General features: G+C 43.6%; 1 protein-coding gene and 1 non-coding gene across 2 annotated transcripts in view; one reads left to right on the plus strand and one right to left on the minus strand.

The window, feature by feature from the left end:
- The window catches only part of LOC133229426 (zinc finger protein 629-like), a 36614-nt gene extending 22206 nt beyond the window's left edge, over positions 1-14408 (plus strand). Inside the window, 6 exon segments of the mRNA XM_061385799.1 lie at positions 1237-1652; positions 4927-5036; positions 5305-5363; positions 8989-9115; positions 10564-10659; positions 12378-14408. Of these exon segments, the coding sequence (XP_061241783.1) occupies positions 1237-1652; positions 4927-5036; positions 5305-5363; positions 8989-9115; positions 10564-10659; positions 12378-13453 (1884 nt within the window). The 3' untranslated portion in view covers positions 13454-14408.
- Positions 2934-3006, minus strand: TRNAE-UUC (transfer RNA glutamic acid (anticodon UUC)). Its single transcript has one exon. It is a non-coding gene; the product is annotated as a tRNA-Glu (tRNA).
- Positions 14409-21680: the final 7272 nt, after the last annotated feature.

Consider the following 21680-nt stretch of genomic DNA (forward strand, 5'->3'; position numbering starts at 1 on the left):
CGACTGACCGACTGACACTAACACCATGCTGTTAAGAAGCTCAAACTAGCCCACACAGAAAAACCAGATGGACAAACCCTTGAGATTACACGAAATAGATGTCCAGCCAGCTTCCAGTTGCTCCTGGAATTTCACACTGTTCCAGGTTTAGCCATCAAGAAAAGTCTGAGCCAGAACTGTCCAGCTAGGCTGTTTCTGAATTCCTGACCCAGAAAAACCATGAAAGATAATAAATGATTGCTGTTGTTTGAAACCACTAAAGTTGAAAGAACAGATATACAAACAGACAATGCCAGATTGTATATTATAATAGAACTCTGACCCACAAAATCTGCAGAAACCAGAAAACCAAACTACAAACTTGGCAGCAACCAGTGCAGAACTCTCAGGACTTGGTCAATAACTGCTAGCTTCCCTATCTTTCGCCTCTGCTTCCAACTCAGAACCAACCGGAGAAAACCAAATCACCACCTCCAAACCAACCACAAAAGTTGCACTTTTTGTAGTTGGCTCACCTCTAGCTTCTCTTGGACAATGACCTCCGATCAAAATACACCTGAAGCCTTCCCTTTTTTTTTTTCAGTATAAAGCTTTGCCTGTTCCCTGCCAGTTCCCTGCTTTTGAGTCAATGACAAACATAAGCAGTGGTGGCTGCAATACTAGTAATTTGAAGCAACCTAACAAAAATGAGATAATACATTAATTACATAGATGGCCTGTAGAATTTACAAAAATACATTAATTACATAGATGGCCTGTAGAATTTACAAAACATTGTGGAAGAACACAATGTTCAATATATATGATTTTAAAAGCAGGTTAAGAAGACAAATAGTGAAGGACAGGGAAGCCTGGCATGCTGCAGTTCATGCGGTCTCAGAGAGTCAGTTGGGACTTAGCGACAACAAAGAGGACAAATATTTATATGAAAGGATATAAGCTTAAGAGCCTCCTGGCTGGTCCTAGTGGTAAAGAACACTCCTGCCAACGCAGGAGAGGCAAGAGAGGTGGGTTCGATTTCTGGATCGGGAAGATCCCCTGGAGGAGGGCATGGCAACCCACTCCAGTATTCTCGCCTGGAGAATTCCGTGGACAGAGGAGCCTGGCAAGCTACAGTCCATAGGGTCGCAAAGAGTCCTGCACGACTGAAGTGACACAGCACTGCACGCATGTAAGCTTAAACACAGTTATGCCTGAATCGAGAAATTACAGGTGTTTTGTTATTTCTGGTTGTAGACAATAGGACGAGGCGCTTGTCTGGTTTTGTGTTTGTACGCCCAGCCCTCGCAAGCTAGCTGTTTCCACGTGAGACCCGGAGCTCACCTGCTCTGGCCTCGCCACGCCCGGATCGAGCCTTGGGGCGGGGCTTGGAGAGCTTCCCGGCCTGCGCAGGGGCTTCTGGGAGATGTGGTCCAGCCGCCAGGCCTCCGCGCCCGCTTGCGCCCAGACCCCATCGGCTGGGCCTTCTGGGTCGGCGGTGCGGGTGTATCGGGCTCATTGCGTGGAACGAAGGCTGGTGAAGGCCCTGTGGCGGCCTCCATGCCCAAGATCTCCAGGCCTAGAGAGGTGAGTCCCCCAGTTTTACTGGCTGAAGGCAGCGAGAATAGCCGAAGGTCCCCGGATCGTGCGAAAGGGGAAGGCGAAAACCGAAGGTCCGGGAGTCGCGGGGTCTGATGGGGGACGCAGGGAGCATCTTGGTTTTATTGAAATAGGGGTGAATCTCTACGACAGTGGTCCCAAGGTTGGTGGCCTGCAGGCATCCATGGGTTGAGGGACTGGAGGGCAGGGTTCCTTGTATTTGGGAGACAGCCTATGCCGGGCATTTTGGTTGGCGAGGCAGCTGGGGCTTTGCAACCCCAGGTTGATGGGGAAGGGACAGTGAAACAGCGTCCAGGGCTTTGGGAGTGTTGACTGGAAAAAAAACCGCACAACCTAAAAGTTTATGTTTTATCTGGTGGCCTTTCTCACATGGCTCTCAGGGACTGCTCTGAAGAGCTAAGGAGGAGCCAGGATTATAGGGATTTTGTGAGAAAGCCCAGGTAGTTAGAACAAGAAACGATTACTGTTAATTAGAAAAAAACGGACAGCTAAAGTTAATGAACTAAGCGATTTTCTTTGTATGAGGAAGTGCAGGAGTCTGGGCTTCCTGAAGTCATTCCTTTGATATGCACCTTAACTATCTAGGGTAAATATGCCTGTCTCCGGCTTGATACCGGTCAGGGTGCACAGTCGGGGCTGGCTGCAGTGGCTGCTGACTAGCTGGCCACAACATCCTTTGTTTACTTATATGGCAGGCAGCATTCTTAGTCCAGAGGGGCAGCTTATGGGGCTGTAAATTCTTAGGTGTTTATGAGGGCAGCTAGATGTGTGGAGCTGTAGAGAGGAGTTAGGAAGTGCCCCTTGGTTTGAGATGTAGTAGGGGTCAAGAAAGTGTTAGTCGCTCGTCGTGTTCGACTTGTGCCACCCCATGGACTGTAGTCCACTAGGTTCCTCTGTCCATGGAATTCTCCAGGTAAGAATACTGGACTGGATAGCCATTCCATTCTCCAGGGGATCTTCCTGACCCAGGGATCGAACCTGGGTCTCCTGCGTTCCTGGCAGATTCTTACTATCTAAGCCAACAGGGACGTCGTGAGGTTTGGTGTTTATGGTGACAATATATTCTGGTGTCTCTTATTTTGGAGATAACTTGGACTTTGAGGAGGCGGGGCCAAAATCTTGTATCCTCACTTTTGTTGTAGGTGCTCCTGTGAAACCACCTTCATCTCTGACTCAGTGGGCTTTTATTTTTTTAACACTTCTTTAAAAAAAAATTATTTTAATTTGGTTTTGTTGGGTCTTAGTTGCTACACACATGATCTTAGATCTTCCTTGTGTCATGCGAGATCTTTAGTTGCATCATCAGAGCTCTTGTTGAGGCATATGGGATCTAGTTCCCTGACCAGGGATTGAACCTGAGCCCCCTGCATTGAAAGCACAGAGTCTTAGCCACTGGACCACCAGGGAAGTCCCTCAGTGGGCTTTTTCTATAAGTGAGCCTAGGGATGTGTTATTAGAGGGATGGGCAGATTGTCTTGGACACCAGGATGGGCTCTTCTCCAGCCAGGCCCTCTATGGATTGCCAAAGGCTTGCTGCCACTTTGCATCTGAGAAACTCCTGAGCTCAAAGTGGTCAGCAGCTTCGCTAAGCTCCCTGATGCTTTGGAGTTGAATGACCTTCCCCTGGGTACTTGCCTCTGGGGTAGCGAAGCCAGGAAGGTCACACCTATGGTCACTGCCGTGTGTATGCGTGCTTAGGCAATCAGTCGTGTCCGACTCTTTGTGGACCTATGGACTGTAGCCCACCAGGCTCCTCAGTCCAGAGGATTCTTCAGGCAAAACTACTGGAAATGCTCTGGTCATGCTCTCCTCCAGCAGATCATCTCAACCCAAGGATCAAACCTGCATCTCCTGTATCTCCTGCATTGCAGGGAGATTCTTTACCCACTGAGTCATTGGGGAAGCCCTCAATCACCTCCCCAGTTATCTGCAGAAGAGAATTCTCCACACTCTTGACCAGTGAGGACCGAAGGGGAGTTGTAAGTCCTTTCTTGTCTCAGTGGAAATTACAGTTCCAGGTGTAAAAGGTGGAGGTATCCCAGTTGGGAGTTTGGTATCACACATGACATGTAAGTCACTGGCCTGGCTGTATCTCTGCAAAGCCCTTCTGAGTGCAGACACATGATAAACTACATATATTTAAACTGTTCAATTTTATATATTTTGACATTTCAATATACTCATGAAACCCATCATCTCAGTCAAGATGACCAATATATCTTATCACCTCCTAAAGTTTCCTTGTTCACTTTCATAACCATGCTTCCTGACCCTACCTGCCCCCTCCATTTGATGGACACAATCAAATTGCTGTCCTCCAGAAGACTGTACCTACTTACATTCTAAAAGCATAAAAGACTGATCATTTTCCCACAGCCTCTCTAACGAGAAGCTTTTCAGATTTTGAAACATTTATTGATCTGATAGCAAAAAAAAAGAAAAAGAGAAATTCAAGAATTTCACAAGTTTGCCTTTTGAGAATTATAGATCTGTATCCCAAAGGGCTTCTCTGGTGGCTCACATGGTAAAGAATCTGCCTGCAATGCAGGAAACCCTGGGTCAGGAAGATCCTCTGAGAAGGAAAGGGCAACCCACTCCAGTACTTTTATCTGGGAAATCCCATGGACAGAGGAGCCTGGCGGACTACAGTCCATGGGGTTTTGAGAAGTCAGACACAACTGAGCAACTAACATCCCAAAGTGGGGCTTCCCAGGTGGTGTAGCGGTAAAGAACCCACCTGCCAATGCAAGAGATGCAGGAGATACTGGTTTGATCCTTGGGTCAGAAAGATCCCCTGAGGGAGAAAATGGCCACCCACTCCAGTATTATTGCCTGGAGAATTACATGGACAGAAGAGTCTGGTGGGCTACAGTCCATAGTGTCACAAAGAGTTGGACATGACTGAATGACTGAGCATGCACGCATGCATCCCACAGTGGGAAGTTTTCAGGAAATCTTCATGGAGGTGGCAGCATTTGCTGCCATGTGACTGGATCAACCTGTGAACCTACAGTCTTGAGAAAGTCAGAGCCGGGTACCCCTGGGAAGTAGGGGCATGCCTTGTACACAGTGGATGCTTAGTAAATGTTTATCACCTTAACTATACTTCAGTTCATTAACAGCGTCCTCACTTAAATAGAGAGTCCAGGCCCTAACCTGAAGTCTGGGCTGCTGGGACATCTCCTCTCCTGCCTACAGGAACAAAACAGCTACCTGAGCATGAAGGCCGCAGGAGGCCCCCCACATGCAGGAGTTCCGTCTTTCGTGGAGACAACACCTCCTGAAACTCCCTCTGGATGTTCCAGGTGGAGCTTGGAGAGGCTGAAGAGAGATTCCCCCAGCAGAGCCACTGGGCTACGGGGATTCCCTTCCTAACAGGGCGGGCAGGATGTGGGGCCACATTGAAGCTGGAATGACCTCAGAGGCTAAGGAAAAAGGTGAGAGTTAAATCACTGCTGAAGCACATAGTAGGTATTCAGTGAGTGTTTGGGGGGGCTGGGGACAAAGTAATGGGGTCGAAAGGCTATCTGTGAAAGTATAAAGAGGAAAAATCTTTCTAGGGGAATGTGTGTCAGGTAATGGTAAACGAGAACCAGTGTCACCAACTGAATATAACATGCCCCCTTCTCCCTTCTTGGTAACTAAGATACTGGTCTGTTTCAGTGAGCCAAGTTCATTTTTCACAGCTTCTTTCTTTTTACCCAGCACTGCCTTCTGAAGACTCTGTCCTTCTTCAGGAAGAGGAGGAAATGCCCAGATTACAGGTAAATTAGAGTCTGCCTTCTCTCCCTGAAAATATCACCCACATACCTCATTTTGAGGGTGTTGGGAGAGGAAAGCAATACAACACGTATATTGTGCTGGCTCTGGGCTAGACTTATGTTACTCCAGTTTCTCCAAATGTCTGAGCATTGCTGGTAGGAGTGTAAAATAGTATAATATACTTTGAAAAACAGTTTTAGAGTTTCTTATATAATTAAGCACACACTTACCATTGACCCAGAAATCCCATGGTATTTACCCAGAGGAAATGAAAATATATGTCCACACAAAAATCTGTATGTGACTAGGGGCTTCCCGGGTGGCACAGTGGTAAAGAATCCGCCTGCCAATGCAGGAGACACAGCTTCGACCCCTCGTCTGGGAAGATCCTACGTGCCGCGGAGCAACCGAGGCTGTGCACCACAACTATTGAGCTTGTGCTCTAGAGCCTGGGAACTGCAACTATTGCACTTACTAAAGCCCATGAGCCCTAGAGCCTGTGCTCTACAACAAGAGAAGCCTCTACAGTGAGCAGTCTGCGCACTGCAACTAGACAAGAGCCTACGTGCAGCAACGAAGACACAGCACGGCCAAAAATAAATAAAATTATATTAAAAAAAAACTGTATGTGACTATTAGCAACTTTGTTTATAACAGCCCCAAACCAGAAATGACCATCAACTGATAAGTAGATAAACAAAATGTCTTATTCCATATAATTAAGAACTACTCAGTTGAAAAAAAAAAAGAACAAACTGCTGATTCATGTAACAACTTGAATAAATATCAAAAGCATTAGGCTGAGAAAGATAAGCCAGATATGAAAGATATGCCAGATAAAATATAAGGTAAAAGATAAGGCAGATATGTGCTGTGTACTTCTCAGACAGGGTGGGACCTGGGGCCCTTTGCTCCAGTGATGCAGGGCTTACACCTGGACAATGTCTCCTTGAGCAACAAAATGCTAAAAAAGTATAAGAGACTAAAAATAACTGCAATAACTGTGCATACACAGTTGGGGCAAATTCTGGACAAAAGATACATAAAGGGCAAAAAACCCCAACTGCCACCTCTGAAGAGCTCGGAGCAAAACCAAGGTGTTGGGAGCAAAAGCAGGTCTTACACATGCCCCTTGCACACAGCATCAACAAAGGGGTAGACAGAACACCTAAGCCATTCCTCCTGCCCAACCACTGGACACACCCCTACTCTCATCCTGTATAAGGAACCAGCTCTGGGGAGGGAGGCAGTGAGCGAGCAAGGGAAGGCTTTACTTGCTTTTATTCTCTGCTGCTGCAGGAAACCCAATAAGGCCTTGCTTGAACTTCTTATCTAACCTCTTGTCATTTTCTGTTGATTGGGAAAGGCCAAGAATCCTGGTCGGTATCAGTTCCATTTATACGAAATTCTAGAACAGGCTAGATTAATCTACAGTGACAGCAGATCATTGGTTGTTGAGAGCAAGGAGTCAGGACAGGGAATCAACTAGGAGGAAACAACACAAGGGAACTTTCTGGAGTGATGGAAATGATCTATGTCATGATTGGTATGTGAGTTACACAGGGGTATTCTTTTGTCAAAACTCATCAGCTGGTATACTTAGGGTTCATGTTGGTTCACTGGGTATTTAACCTAAATGAGAAATAATTTGTGAACAGAAACAACAAACAACTCACCTCTCAAAAAAAAAAAAAAAAATCTGTATGGAATACAGGAGATAACTATTTCAGAGAAGAAGAAGGCAGTTCAAAGAAGGATTTCTGGGTTTTTTACCCAGAATCACCTGTTTTTTAGTGCTTCAGCTTTGCGCGAAGGACCGTGTAGTCTGGCTTGACACTCTGCTTGCCCCTGTGTGCTCCCATCATCCCCACCTCATGAGTTAATAGCCCTTTGCAAATCCTCTTTTCCTTATTCTTTATTTGGCAGGCTTAACATTTAGGCCAAAAATGGACCAGAGACCAGGCTGCTGCGGTGTGACACTCTTCTGTTGTCTGATCCTTGCACCATCCTTGATTTCCCCTCATAGCCATTCTGTGTGTTCTCTTTATGCTCTGAACAAACCCCTCCCTAGGAAAGAACCCGTGTTTCCCCATAATTATAGCCACTATTCTGACTTTTCATACTGTAGATTAGTATGATTTTGAACTTTTAAAATAGAAGCTGGATACATACAGTACTCTTCTGTGCCTGTCTTTTCTCAATGTTTGTTGTGAGATTGATCTGTGTTATTTCATGCATATATAGTTTATTTTCGTTTCTTGTAGAGCAGTAATTTCCAAAGCTTTTTGGTATCAGGACTCCTTTACAGTTTTGAAAGTGGCTTTTGTTATGTGGGTTATCAATATTACCAGATCAGAAGTTCAAACTAACAAAACTTTAAAGTATTTATTAATCCATTCAAAAATTAATCCATTATAGTTAATATCACATTTTTTTAAAAAAACCTTATTTTCCAGACCAAAGAAAATTGAAAGAATGGAAATGTTTTGTATTTTTGCTAACATCTTTAATGTCTGCCTTAATAGAAAACAGCTGTAATCTTGTATCTGCTTCCTCAGTTTCTTTGTTGCAAGATTGCACATCATGTAGCCTCTGAAAAATTCGTCTCTTTAACTGTAAGAGAATGATAGTGGATAAGCCTAATAATATCTTAGAATTATTATTGAAAATAATATTAACTGTACAGACACCACTGACAAGAGCTCGGCGATCCTCATGGGTCCCTGAACCACACTTTGGGAACTGCTACTGAATATTAATCCTTCATGCAACCATACCAAGAGTTTGTATATCTTTCTACTGTGGATGTGTGAGTGGGGATTCGGAGTCCAAAATAAACGTTGTTAGTATTTAATCATCAGAGGGAGGTTTCCTAGATAACATGTCTCATTAACCAGAGTCCTTATTTTAGATCTCTGACTTGCTCCTTCCCACACGACTATCCACTCCTTTTTCTTGCCAGCTGGAACTCCCCACTTTCCTCTATTCACATTTTAACCATCCCACAAGGCTAGTACCTGGCTTTCTCCAGGATACCTGCCCTCATGGCCCCAGTCTACCCTAGATTCTTTCTCCAGACCCTTCCCTGAGTAAATCTCAAAACTGAGATTTGTTGTGTGGATGGCACCTCTGGAGTTATATAGCCTTTCATGTGCTCTGGTTGAAATTGACTCTTCTTACCAGAGAAACTTTAAGGGCTGAAAAGTTTTGTTTTTTCTTTTTGTTAAATCTGCCTCTTGTATCTTTTCCATGTTCTATATAAGCAGTCCCCAATCTTTTTGGCACCAGAGACCTGTTTCATGGAAGACAGTTTTTCCATGGACCGGTGTGGTGTAGGGGTGGGGGATGATTTTAAGATGGTTCAAGCAACATTACATTTATTGTACTTTATTTCTATTATTACTACATCAGCTCCACCTCAGATAATCAGGCATTAGATCCTAGAGGTTGGGGCCCCCTATTCTACATAATAAAAACAGATGCATAGTTGTGTACCTAAGTGAGTCTGATTCAGGACCCTGGAGACTGCCAGGACCACATATAGATGTCAGAATTCATTGGTGCTCATCAGCTGCATTCCTCTGTGAGGATAGGTATACCTGAGGATAACCATGTTTGTTCTTTTAGGAGCTAGTGACATTCAAGGATGTGGCTGTCGACTTTACCGAGGAGGAGTGGCAGCATCTGGACCCTTCTCAGAGGCACCTGTACCGAGAAGTGATGTTGGAGAACTTTGGGAATCTCATCTCCTTGGGTGAGAATCACATCTAGAACCCACCTGATCTCCTGCTGGTTCAGTTGTATGGAATAAATCCTGAGGGGATTTGCATTTAGTGGGCCACATATTCCTGATCCCTTATGGTGGTGGGTATCAGATTTGAGAAAGCATAAAGATACCTGGGATGAAGGTGAGAGATGCCAGTTCCTATCCAAATTAAAGGAGACTAAAGAGATAAGACAGGGCTTCCCTGGTGGCTGAGATGGTAAAGAATCTGCCTGCAGTGCAGGAGACCTGGGTTTGATACCTGGATATCGAATTTGGGCACAGGATCCTTACTGCCTGTTCAACCCCTTGAGAATTATTACTGTTGTATATTGCAAATAGGGCTTCCCACATGGCGCTAGTGGTAAAGAACCTACCTGCCAATGCAGGAGATGTAAGAGATGCAGGTTCGATTGCTGGGTCGGGAAGATCTCCTGGAGGAGGGCATAATCCCATGGACAGAGGAGCTTGACGGGCTATGGTTCCATAGGGTTGCAAAGAGTTGGACACAACTGAAGCAAGTTAGCACACACACAAATTGCAAATAGGCCTCTTCGCTGAAGTTCCCTGGAACTCCTAGAACAATTTTTTTGTTTTGAGAAGCAAAATATATATTTATTTGTTTATTTGTGTGTTTCTGTGTATGCTGCTGCTAAGTCACTTCAGTCATGTCCGACTCTGTGTGACCCCATAGACGGCAGCCCACCAGGCTCCCCCGTCCCTGGGATTCTCCAGGCAAGAACACTGGAGTGGGTTGCCATTTCCTTCTCCAATGCATGAAAGTAAAAAGTGAAAGTGATGTCGCTCAGTTGTGTCCGACCCTCAGCGACCCCATGGACTGCAGCCTTCCAGGCTCCTCCATCCATGGGATTTTCCAGGCAAGAGTACTGGAGTGGGGTGCCATTGCCTTCTCTGGTTTTTGTGTATATATATTTATATATGTATGTGTGTGTATGTATATATACATATGGGATTTCCAGGTGGCTCAGTGATAAAGAATCTGCCAGCCAGTGCAGGAGCCACAAGAGACTCAGGTTCGATCCCTGGGTCAGGAAGAACCCCGGAGAAGGGCATGGCACCCAGCTCCAATATTCTCCCTAGGAAAATTCAGTGGAGAGAGGAGCCTGGTGGGATACAGTCCATGAGGTCACAAAGAGTTGGCCATGTCTGAGCCACTGAGTTTGCATGCCTGTATGTGTGTGTGTGTGTATACATATATGTATATGTATACGTGTGTGTATATATATATATGTATACATGTGTGTGTATATATATATATAATATACATAAATATAAAATGTAGTTTTGATGCCTAACGGTTTTATTCACCTTTCCAATGTTGTATTCACCTTTTACGAATACCAGAAGATAAGATTTGACTTGTGGGAAGGTCCTTGTCCATACCACATTGCCCTAATCAACATGTCTTTTGTCTCAAGCAGGGCATCTGCTGTCTGAACCAGAAATGATTTTCCATTTTGAACAAGAAGATGATGTGTGGATGGAAGAAACAATACCAAGAAGCTCTTATTCAGGTGAGTACCAGTCAGCCAGGAGAAAATGCCATTAATAATCCTATGAATCCACGAAGGGGTGGGTAGCAACTTTAAAAACATGTATTATTTGACTTTTTATGCCAATAATTTAATTGAAAATATTAAATATTTACTTGATTGGAGGTAAAAATAAATAAATAAATAAATAAATTTATTTATTTATTAAAGTGGTAATAATAAATAAAGTAGAGGTAAAAATAAATAAATACATAAATATATATTTATTTATGTATTTATTAAAATATATATATACTTTAAGCATTAAATGCCTAAACTCCAGAATGCCTTTGGAACCAAACTTACCATCTTGTTGGTTCCTCATTATAACTTTTGACAGAGACTTCCCTGGTGGTCCAGTGGCTAAGACTTTGTGCTCTCAGTGCAGGGGTGGGGGCCAGGTCTAGTCCCTGGTTGGGGAACTGGATCCCACATGCCGCAACTAGGAGTTCACATGCCATAACTAAGGCCTGTTGCAAATAAATAAATATATTAACAAAAAATACTTTTGACAGATGTTCACTCCATATTTGTATGAAAGTTCTATTTTTAACTTTTTGATAATTATGCTTTGACAGCATTAACCCCTTTGTAGCTCATGGAATTTGACTTGGTGTTTCTAGTAACATTTAATTTCTTTAACTAAGGAAAAGCTCTGACAAACCTAGACAGTGTATTAAAAAGCAAAGATATCACTTTGCTGACAAAGGTGTCTATAGTCAAAGCTATGGTTTTTCCAGTAATCATATGTAGATGTGAGAGTTGGACCATTAAGAAGGCTGAGTGCTGAAGAATTGATGCTTTCGAATTGTGCTGGAGAAGACTCTTGAAAGTCCCTTGGACAGCAAGGAGATCAATCAGTTCTAAAGGAAATCAACCCTGAATATTCATGGGAAGGTTGATGGTGAAGCTGAAGCTCCAATACTTTGGCCACCTGATGTGAAGAGCTGACTCATTAGAAAAGACCCTGAGGCTGGAGAAGATTGAGGGCAAGAGGAGAAGGGGGTGATAGAGGATGAAATGGTTGGATGGCTCCCAAACTGTGGGAGATGGTGAAGGCCAGGGAAGCCTGGCATACTGCCAGTCATGGGGTCACAAAGAGCTGAACCCAACTTAGTGACTGAAGAGCAACTACTAAGGAAAAGGTTCTCAATGATCTTCCCCATACCTTTGAAGCAGAAATGGAAGGTGTAAAGTAAGAAAGACAGAGACCAGCAGCAGCACTTCTTGATTCAGTGAAGTTTCTTTGCCTGACCACTACTGTCTGAGAGTGTTCAGGAGCACCGTGCAGCCTTAGACAAAACCACCGCTCACTTTCTTTTTTTCTCCTCAATATATATATTTTATTTGTTATCTATTTATTGGCTGTGTGGGATCTTTGTTGCTATACACCGGCTTTCTCTAGTTGTGGCAGGTGAGGGCTACTCTGCAGTAGTGGTGTACAAGCTTCTCACTGCAGTTGCTTCTCTTGTTGCAGAGCCCAGGCTCTAGGCATGCAGGTCAGTAGTTGCAGCTTGCCAGCTCTAGAGTATGGGCTCAGTAGTTGTGGTGCAAGGGCTTAGTTGCTCTGCAGCACGTGGGATCTTCCCAGACCAGGGATCAAACCCATGTTCCCTACACTGCAGGGTGAATTCTTAACCACTGGACCACCAGGGAAGCCCCCCATGCTCACTTTCATCATCTAATTTCCTTTGTCCCAGGAGTCAGGGATGAGAATGATGGGATCCTGTCTTGGCCAGTATCTCCAGGAGAAAAACTCTATAACTGTCCCCAGCATGGCCAAGACTTCAGCCAGCTCAGAAACCTTCTAATTCACCAGCAAACCCATATTGGAGAGAAGCCTTCTCCATATGCCATGTGTGGAAAAGCCTTCAGTGAAAGGACAGCGGACCTTAACCTTCCTGTGCTCCTCCCAGGAGATGAGCCCTACCGATGTATAGAGTATTCTGGAGTCTTCCACTCAGGATCTGCTCTGAGAAGGCACAAGAAGGAGCACATGGGAAAGAAACCTCACACATGTGAGGAATGTGGGAAGGACTTCAGCCGGAGCTCCAATTTGTCCATCCATCGGCGAGTGCACACAGGTGAGAAGCCCTATAGATGCAGTGTGTGCGGAAAGGACTTCAGCCGCAGCTCCAACCTCTCCATCCACCAGCGCATCCACACAGGTGAGAAACCCTTCAGCTGCCATGAGTGTGGAAAGGACTTCAGCCGCAGGGCAGCCCTGCAGATCCACCAGAGTGTCCACACAGGAAGGAAGCCCCATGCTTGTGAGGTATGTGACAGGCGCTTCACTTCGCGCTCTGCGCTGGCTCGACACCAGCAGGGCCATGCAGGAGACAAGGCCTATCTGTGCGACACCTGCGGCCGGGGCTTCAGCCAGAGAGCCAACCTCTACCTGCACCAGCGTGTTCACACGGGAGAGAGGCCGTTCCGGTGCGAGGCCTGTGGGAAGTGCTTCAGCTGGAGCAAGGACCTGGGTATCCACCGGAGAGTCCACACGGGTGAGCGGCCCTACAGATGTGCGGCTTGTGGCAGGGACTTCAGGCATCACTCAGCCCTCAAGAGGCACCAGAGGGTGCACACAGGGGAGAAGCCCTACCCGTGTGCTATATGTGGGAAGGGCTTCAGTCAGAGAGTCCACCTGCAGATGCATCAGAAGGTGCACTGATGGGAGAGGCTTCCAGGATTGGGCTCTGCACACGCAGGTGTCTTCCATGGGCAGGGCCAATGCCAGGGCATAAGTGCTGAGGTGCACAGCATGGAGCAGGCTTAATGATGTATGGCATTTGTTAGTATTTATACTGAAAAGAAGGGGCTTCCCAGGTGGCTCAGTGGTAAAGAATCTGCCTGCCAGTGCAGGAGACACGGAAGACTCGGGTTCGTTCCCTGGGTTGGGAAGATCCCCCGGAGTAGGCAATGGCAACCCACTCTAGTATTCTTGCCTAGACAATCCTATGGACAGAGGAGCCTGGCGGGCTATGACTCGCTAAAGTTGGACACGACTGAGTGACTGAGCATGCTCTCATATATAAAAGAGGACACATCAACAGCACTTAGATAGATGGAGAAATATTGAAAGAACACTTCCAGCCCTCCCAGAAGATCTCTGTGTGCTCCTTTCCACTCACTGCCCCACAAAGGGAATCACTATCCTGACTTCTAAAACTATAGATTGATTTTGCAAGTTCTAGGATATCATATAATTGGAAGTACACAATATGTAATCTTTCATATAGGACTTGATTCACTCAGTGTTTGCATCCCTGTTGTTGCATGTATTTAGAAGTTCATTTCTATTATTACCGAGTAGTATTCCATTATATGAATGAACCATGGTTTGTCTATTCACCTGTTGATGGACATTTACATTTGGACTATTTCTAGGTTTTCCAGGTTTTGATTGTTATGAATAAAGCTGCTGTGAGCATTTGGGTACATATCATTGTGTGGACATAAACTTTAATTCCTCCTGGGTATATACGTAGGAATAGAATTGATGGGTATTTTAAAACTTTTAAAAGACTGGGCTTAGAAAATTTCAAACAAATACAGAAGTAGAACAGTAACAAATACTCATGTCCCCATCATCTAGCTTCAGTAATCAAGTCATGATGAGTTTTGTTTCCTCTCTTCCACCCTGAAGTAGTTTACAAGCAAATCCTATTCCAGGATATTTTGTCATCTTTATATCTTCAAAAAATAAATACTTGTTTAAATTTTTTTCCAAAGACTCACTCTATGTAAAACTTTTTTTAAATTAAGGTAAAATTCAAACAAGAAAAAAGTCACCATTTTAACCATTTCAAAGTATATTATTCAATAATTTTTAATACATTCACAGGGTTGTATAACCATCACCACTGTCTGATTCCAGAATATTTTCATCAGGCCAAAAAGAAACCCGGTTACTATTAAGCAGTCATTCTTCATGCTCCCCTTCCCCCCGCATCTGGCAACCACTAATCTACTTTCTGTTTCTATAGATTTGCCTGTTTTGGGCATTTCATATAAAAGGAATCAGACAATATGTGCCCTTTTATGTCTTGGCTTCTTTCATTTTATTAGAATAATGTTTTCAAGGTTCATTTATATTGCAACATATATTACTCCTTCATTCCTTTTTATGGCAAAACAATATTTCATTGTATGAATATACAATATTTTAAGATCTATTCTTTTTTTTTGTTTTACTTGACTGCACTGGGTCTCAGTTGTGGCACTCAGGATCTTCAGTCTTCCTTGCAGCATGTGGGATCTTTAGTTGTGGCATGCAGTATCTTTAGGAGAAAACCACTTCATGTTGTATAATGTTCATTTTTTGTTTTTGATAATTGTACTATGGTTATTTCTGATGCTAATATTTAGGGAAAGATGCCAACACACAGAAACTCTCTGTACTATTTTTGCAACATCCAGGGTACCTTGTAGTAAAAGCTTGAATACTGGACTTCCCTGATGGACCAGTGGTTAAGAATCCACCTGCCAATGCAGGGGACATGGGTTCACTTCCTGGTCTGGGAAGATTCCACAGGCTGTGGGACAACTAAGACTGTGCCACAGCTATAGAGCCCTCACGCTAGAGCCTGTGCTCTGCAACAAGAGAAGCTACCACAATGAGAAGCCCGTACACCACAACCAGGGAGTAGCTCCTGCTTGCTGCAACTAGAGACAGCCTGCATGCAGCATCAAAGACCCAACACAGCCAAAAAATAAATAAAGGTTCTATGAAAATTTTTTAAAATTGGTTACTTATAGAACCAAGGGGTAGAGGTAATAAAGCAAATAGGGCAGACTGTTAGAATGAGCCTAATTACACAGAGATGTGAGAGGTTATTACTTCTTTAAAAGCAGTCAGCAAAATAACTTGGAAATAAAAAATGACATCACTGAAATAAAAACAGTATAGTAAGTGGGCTGGATGGAACAGTAAACAGTTTAAGTTGAACTTGTTGAACAAGAAGATAGATCTGAGGAATTTGCCGGATCCAGTGGAAATGGCAAGTATGAAACAACAGCTGAAGGTCATGGAGGAATCCGAAGATCTACTGTATTCTCATCTCACAGAAGTTCTAGAAGAAAAGAACAGCCAACAAGAAGGGGAGGAAAACATAGTCTGTTTTTTGCATTGCAGACAAATGGGCCAAGGGGGCCACAAACAGTCCTGAGTGTCATGTGTTGGCAGCTGTGGTAGAAGTAGACACCTTCATGGGTGGCTTCTGGGATAGGATGTTTACAGACAGTCTCAGTGCCCATTAAAAGTTGAAACTCACAGGCTCTTTGGTGAGTATTTCCAACCTAGAACTATAGTCACATATCACATAAATGAACAAAGGTAAACATTTTTTAAATGCTCAGTACAGCGTTGCAATGAAAACAAAGCATTGAAAATAATTTAAATATCCACCAGTACAGGAGTGGATAGATAATGGCTCATTTTTACTATGAAACAGTATGAGGCTTAAAACAAAACCAGAAATATCTGTAATATTTTTGTGTATCAAGATGGGAAAATTCCCAGGAGATAATGTTAACTAATCAAACCAGGTATAAAACAGTATGTATAATTTATGTACATAAAATTAAACTACCTATTCTATAAATGTTGTATACTATTAAGTAAGATTATTAACATTTCAGTTCAGTTGGTCAGTCATGTCCAACTCTTTGTGACCCCATGGACTTCAGCATGCCAGGCTTCCTTGTCTATCACCAACTCCCAGAGAGAGCCTACTCAAACTCATGTTCATTGCATCAGTAATGCCATCCAACCATCTCATTCTCTGTCATCCCCTTCTCCTGCCTTCAATCTTGCCCAGCATCAGGGTCTTTTCCAATGAGTCAGTTCTCATCAGGTGGCCAAAGTATTGGAGTTTCAGCTTCAGCATCTGTCCTTCCAATGAATATTCAGGATTGATTTCCTTTAGGATGGGCTGGTTGGATCTCCTTGCAGTCCAAGGGACTCTCAAGAGCCTTCTCCAACACCACAGTTCAAAAGCATCAATTCTTCGGGGCTCATCTTTCTTTATAGTCCAAGTCTCACGTCCATACATGACTACTGGAAAAACCATAGCTTTAACTAGACAGACCTTTATTGGTAAAGTAATGTCTCTGCTTTTTAATATGCCATCTAGATTGGTTATAGCTTTTCTTCCAAGGAGCAAGTGTCTTTTAATTTCATGGCTGCAGTCACCATCTGCAGTGATTTTGGAGCCCCCAAAATAAAGTCTGTCACTGTTCCCATTGTTTCCCCATCTATTTGCCATGAAGTGATAGAACCAGATGCCATGATCTTAGTTTTCTGAATGTTGAGTTTTAAGCCTACTTTTTCACTCTCTTTCACTTTCATCAAGGGGCTGCTTAGTTCTTCTTTGCTTTCTGCTGTGTGGTGTCATCTGCATATCTGAGGTTATTGATCTTTCTTCCAGCAGTCTTGATTCCAGCTTGTGCTTCATCCAGCCTGACATTTCACATGATGTACTCTGCATATAAGTTAAATAAGCAGGGTGACAATATACAGTCATGATGTACTCCTTTCCTGATTTGGAACCAGTCTGTTGTATTAACATATACACACTATTATTTATAAAATAGATAGCCAAGAAGGACCTACTGTATAACAGAGAATATACTCTTTTGTAATGACCTATAAGGGAAAAGAATCTGAGAAAGAATACATATAATGCAAATATATATTTATAACTGAGTCACTGTGCTGTACACTTGAAATATGACATTGTAAATCAACTATGTGTGCAGACTCAGTTGCTCAGTCTTGTCCGACTCTTTTGCAACCCCATGGACTGTAGCCCATCAGGCTCCTCTGTCCATGGGAAAATCAAATATGCTTCATTAAAAAAAAACAAAAATAAGACCAACACTAAAAAATGTACACACAAGTAACAATTACTTAGAAAATGTAATAAATAATCACAGTATAAGTCATTATAAAGCTAAGTAAAAACTTAGAATAGGTCTGAGATTAGGTCTTAAAATACAGCCTCAGAATAGGTCTTAAAAAAAATTATGGAAGATCTATTTGAATAAAAGTTTAAGATTTTACTGAAAGACATAAAAGGTCTGAATGAAAGGAAACAAATACCATAGTTCCTGATAGGTGAATTTAATGTTAAAAGTGTCTGTTCTTTCTAAAATAATCTATAAATTCTAGGCCATTTCAATCAGAATCCCAGCATCATTACTTCAGTGGAATTTGACTAGCTCATTCTGATACTCATTTGGAAGACAAAATGGGCTTGCAGAGCCAGAAAAATTTTGGAAGATAATTATATAATGGAAGGACTTGCCCTACCAGAAGTCAGATTGTCTGCAGAACTTCACAGTGGTATTGGAACATTAACAAACATGGGAAAGGGAAAAGGTGACTCTAGTAAATGGTGTTTGGACAATTGTTTATCCATCTGGGAAAAAAATAGTTACACCTCTACCTGTGCTCAGTCACTTCAGTCATGTCCGATTCTTTGTGATGCTATGGACTGTAGATCACCAGGCTCTACTGACCATGGGATTCTTCATGCAAGAATACTGGAGTAGGTTGCCATTTCCTTCTCCAGGGGAATCTTCCCAACTCAAGGATCAAACCCTCAAGAATCAAACCCCCCTCTCCTGCATTGGCAGGTGGATTCTTTACCACTAGCTCGGGTCACTCACAGCAGAGGTCTAGCCTCCAGGCTTCCAATTGGCTCATTTGTTGTTGAGAGGCCCTGCCCTACCCAGTCATTTACTGTCCATTGGTACCTCCCACCAGGCCTCCCCTTGGCCCCTGCTGCAGACCAGATAAAACATATGTCCACAAAATCTTGCACATGAATTGTGGATATGTTTTTATTTCTCCTGAGTATATACCTAAAAGAGGAATTGCTGGGTCACTGTTACTTCTTGAGGCATCTGTTTTCTGGGGTGAGCAGTTTGGTTTTAGCACCTTGGAAGGCACTGAGGTGGATAAACTGGAATGTGGGTCTCACAGTCCTTGTCACTAGGAGGGATGTGGCCTGCATTTCATCTTACATATGTGGAAGGGGCACTGTGAAGTCAAAGGGAAAGTGTTAGTCACTTGGTGGTGTCTTGACTCTTTTCGACCCTGTAGACTGTAGCCCGCCAGGCTCCTCTGTCCATGGGATTCTCTAGGCAAGAATACTGGAGTGGGTTGCCATTTCCTTTTCCAGGGTATCTTCCTGACCCAGAGATCGAACCAGGGTCTCCTGCATTGCAGGAGGATTCTTTACCATCTGAGCCACCAGGGAAGATGTATATAAGGATAAACCTAAGGAAGTTTATTGATTGATTTTGAAACTCTACACAACAATTGTAAAGCAGATAAAAATGTATGGATTAAAATAGAACAAAAGCATATTCTAGTTAAAATTCTGTTTTCCCCATCTTCTGGTGTGGGGTTCTGTACTGAAGAACGGCAAGGTTTTTACCCCTATTTTCTGCATAATACTATAATAATATTATTTGGGGAACAGTCTCCTAGTGGAAGAATGGGGTTCTAGACTCAGTGGGTAGGGATTAAATCAAGGGGCCCGATGGGTCTCTGGGGAGGCCAAAAAAAAAAAATGCAGGAAGGCCAACGTCCACTTTGAAATGAAAAAATTTAAATACCCACACAAAGAGGAGTTTACTGAAATGAAACCTGTCGGTTGTTGTTGCCTAAAATGCAGCGTTGTGCTCAGACCTGAGGTGAACTGTGGAACACTGAAATGGCTGTCACTTGAATTAAATGCAGTGTCTGCTGCCAGCCCACTCTGTAGTAATTGCTGGTTGAAAATGTGCAACCTGCCCCTGGGTTCGGTTTTGCAAAGGGGCCCTCCACTGAAAGCATCTGTTTGATCTCTTGCATTAATATCTCCACTGTCCTTTCCTTCATTTTATTACTTCTGATTTATTAGCCCATTGATGAGACCGGCTGTATGCAAAATTGAGTCTCATTGTTAACAGGGTCTTAGCACTTGGAAAATGCTGGAGGTTCTCCAGCGTCAAATGTAAATTTCAGAGAAGGAGCAACCAACAGCGTGAAGGGTTGACTGTCAAGTCAGACTTGGGTGCCCAGCACAAGAATTCTGGTGCAGAGATCCACAGATTTTGTTAACGTTTATAGGCACATACCGTCCCAAAGAAAAAAGAAATGCAAGAAGGCAGAGTGGCTGTCTAAGGAGGCCTTTCAAATAGCTGAGAAAAGAAGAGAAGTGAAAGGCAAAGGAGAAAGGGAAAGACATATCCAACTGAATGTAGAGTTCCAGAGAATAGTGAGGAGAGATAAGAAAGCCTTCTTATGTGAACAATGCGAAGAAATAGAGGGAAACAATAGAATGAGAAAGACTAGAGGTCTGTTTAAGAAAATTGGAGATACCAAGAGAACATTTCATGCAAGGATGGGCACAATAAAGGACAGAAACAGTATGGACCTAACAGAAACAGAAAACATTAAGAAGAGGTGTCAGGGATACACAGAAGAACTATACAAAAATGGTCTTAATGACCCAGGTCACCATGATGGTGTGGTCACTCACCTAAGCCAGACATCCTGGAGTGTGAAGTCAAGTGTGCCTTAGGAAGTATTACTATGAACAAAGCTAGATGGAATTCCAGCTGAACTATTTAAAATCCTAAAAGCTGTTGTCGTTAAAGTTCTGTACTCAACATGTCAGCAAATTTGGAAAACAGCAGTGGCCACAGGACTGGAAAAGGTTAGTTTTCATTCCAGTCCCAAAGTAGGGCAATGCCAAAGAATGTTCAAACTATGGTAGAAGTGTGCTCATTTCACATGCTAGCAAGGTAATGCTCAAAGTCCTCCAAGCTAGGCTTCAGCAGTACATGAACTGAGAACTTCCAGATGTACAAGCTGGGTTTAAAAAAGGCAGAGGACCCAGAGACCAAATTGCCAACGTTCATTGGATCGTAGAGAAAGCAAGGGAATTCCAGAAAAACATCTACTTCTGCTTCATTGACTATGCTAAAGCCTTTGACTGTGTGGATTACAACAAACTGGAAAATTCTTAAAGAGATGGGTATACCAGACCACCTTATCTGTCTCCTGAGAAACCTGTAAGCTGGTCAAGAAGCAACCGTTAGAACTGGGCATGGAACAACAGGCTGATTCACAATTGGTAAAGGAGTACTGCAAGGCTGCCTGCCGTCCATGGAGTGGCAAGGAGTCGAACAGTGTCAGCGAAACCTCCCCTCCCTTGCACTTGGGTTGACTAAGAGCGATGTCTATACTTGAAGGTATCTGCTTTCTTGCAGCCTTTGTGTTGCCTGGAAACCGTGTCCGAGCAATAACAGTTGATCGTGTTTCCCATTGGCTACCGTTCCCTGAAGCCCTCCCTCACAAGGTGCCAGACGAGAGCAGGGCCAATCCTGGCTGACTGCGCTAAATGTGAGTTGGAAGCGGTGGGTAATCCTGGCAAGAGGCTACGGAACGTGGGAGGAAGGAGGCTTGGCGGGCAGGGGGAGCGTCCTCAGGGTCCTTCTGGGAAGTCGGCTCTCACGGGGGAACTGGGGACTCTGGCTGGGAACACTATTTACCACGTAGTGGTAAATTCCGAGCTATCTCCAAGCCCTTCCCGTTTCAAACTGTACTTGGTGGGCGCCCAAGCCCTTTGGACAGATCCACGTGGTTTCCTCGCTTCCAACTCGCAGGGACTCAGGATTAAAAGTAAAATCGGGAGATTTTTCAGCTCACTTGAGTAAAGTACGCTTTTGTTTTTCCGCAGGTGTCTTCTCTGGCAGAACGCCCTGGGAGGGGGTGATGGTGGTGGCAGGGGTTTGGGTGGGGTGGGGGAGTGGGAGGGTTAGCCGACGGGTTCAGGTTTATTAAATAAAATAAATGCCTAATTAAGAGTGTGTTAGTACTCTGTGTATGTAGCTCCTCAACCTTTAAACAATCCTATTCTTGCTAGTTATATTATTTAGTGGGATATCTTCTAATAATTAATAATAATTTGGAATGATGTTGTTGTTGATAAGACAAATTTTTAGTT

This window comes from Bos javanicus, chromosome 18 (genome assembly GCF_032452875.1).
Source record: "Bos javanicus breed banteng chromosome 18, ARS-OSU_banteng_1.0, whole genome shotgun sequence".
NCBI classification, from domain to species: Eukaryota; Metazoa; Chordata; class Mammalia; order Artiodactyla; family Bovidae; genus Bos; species Bos javanicus.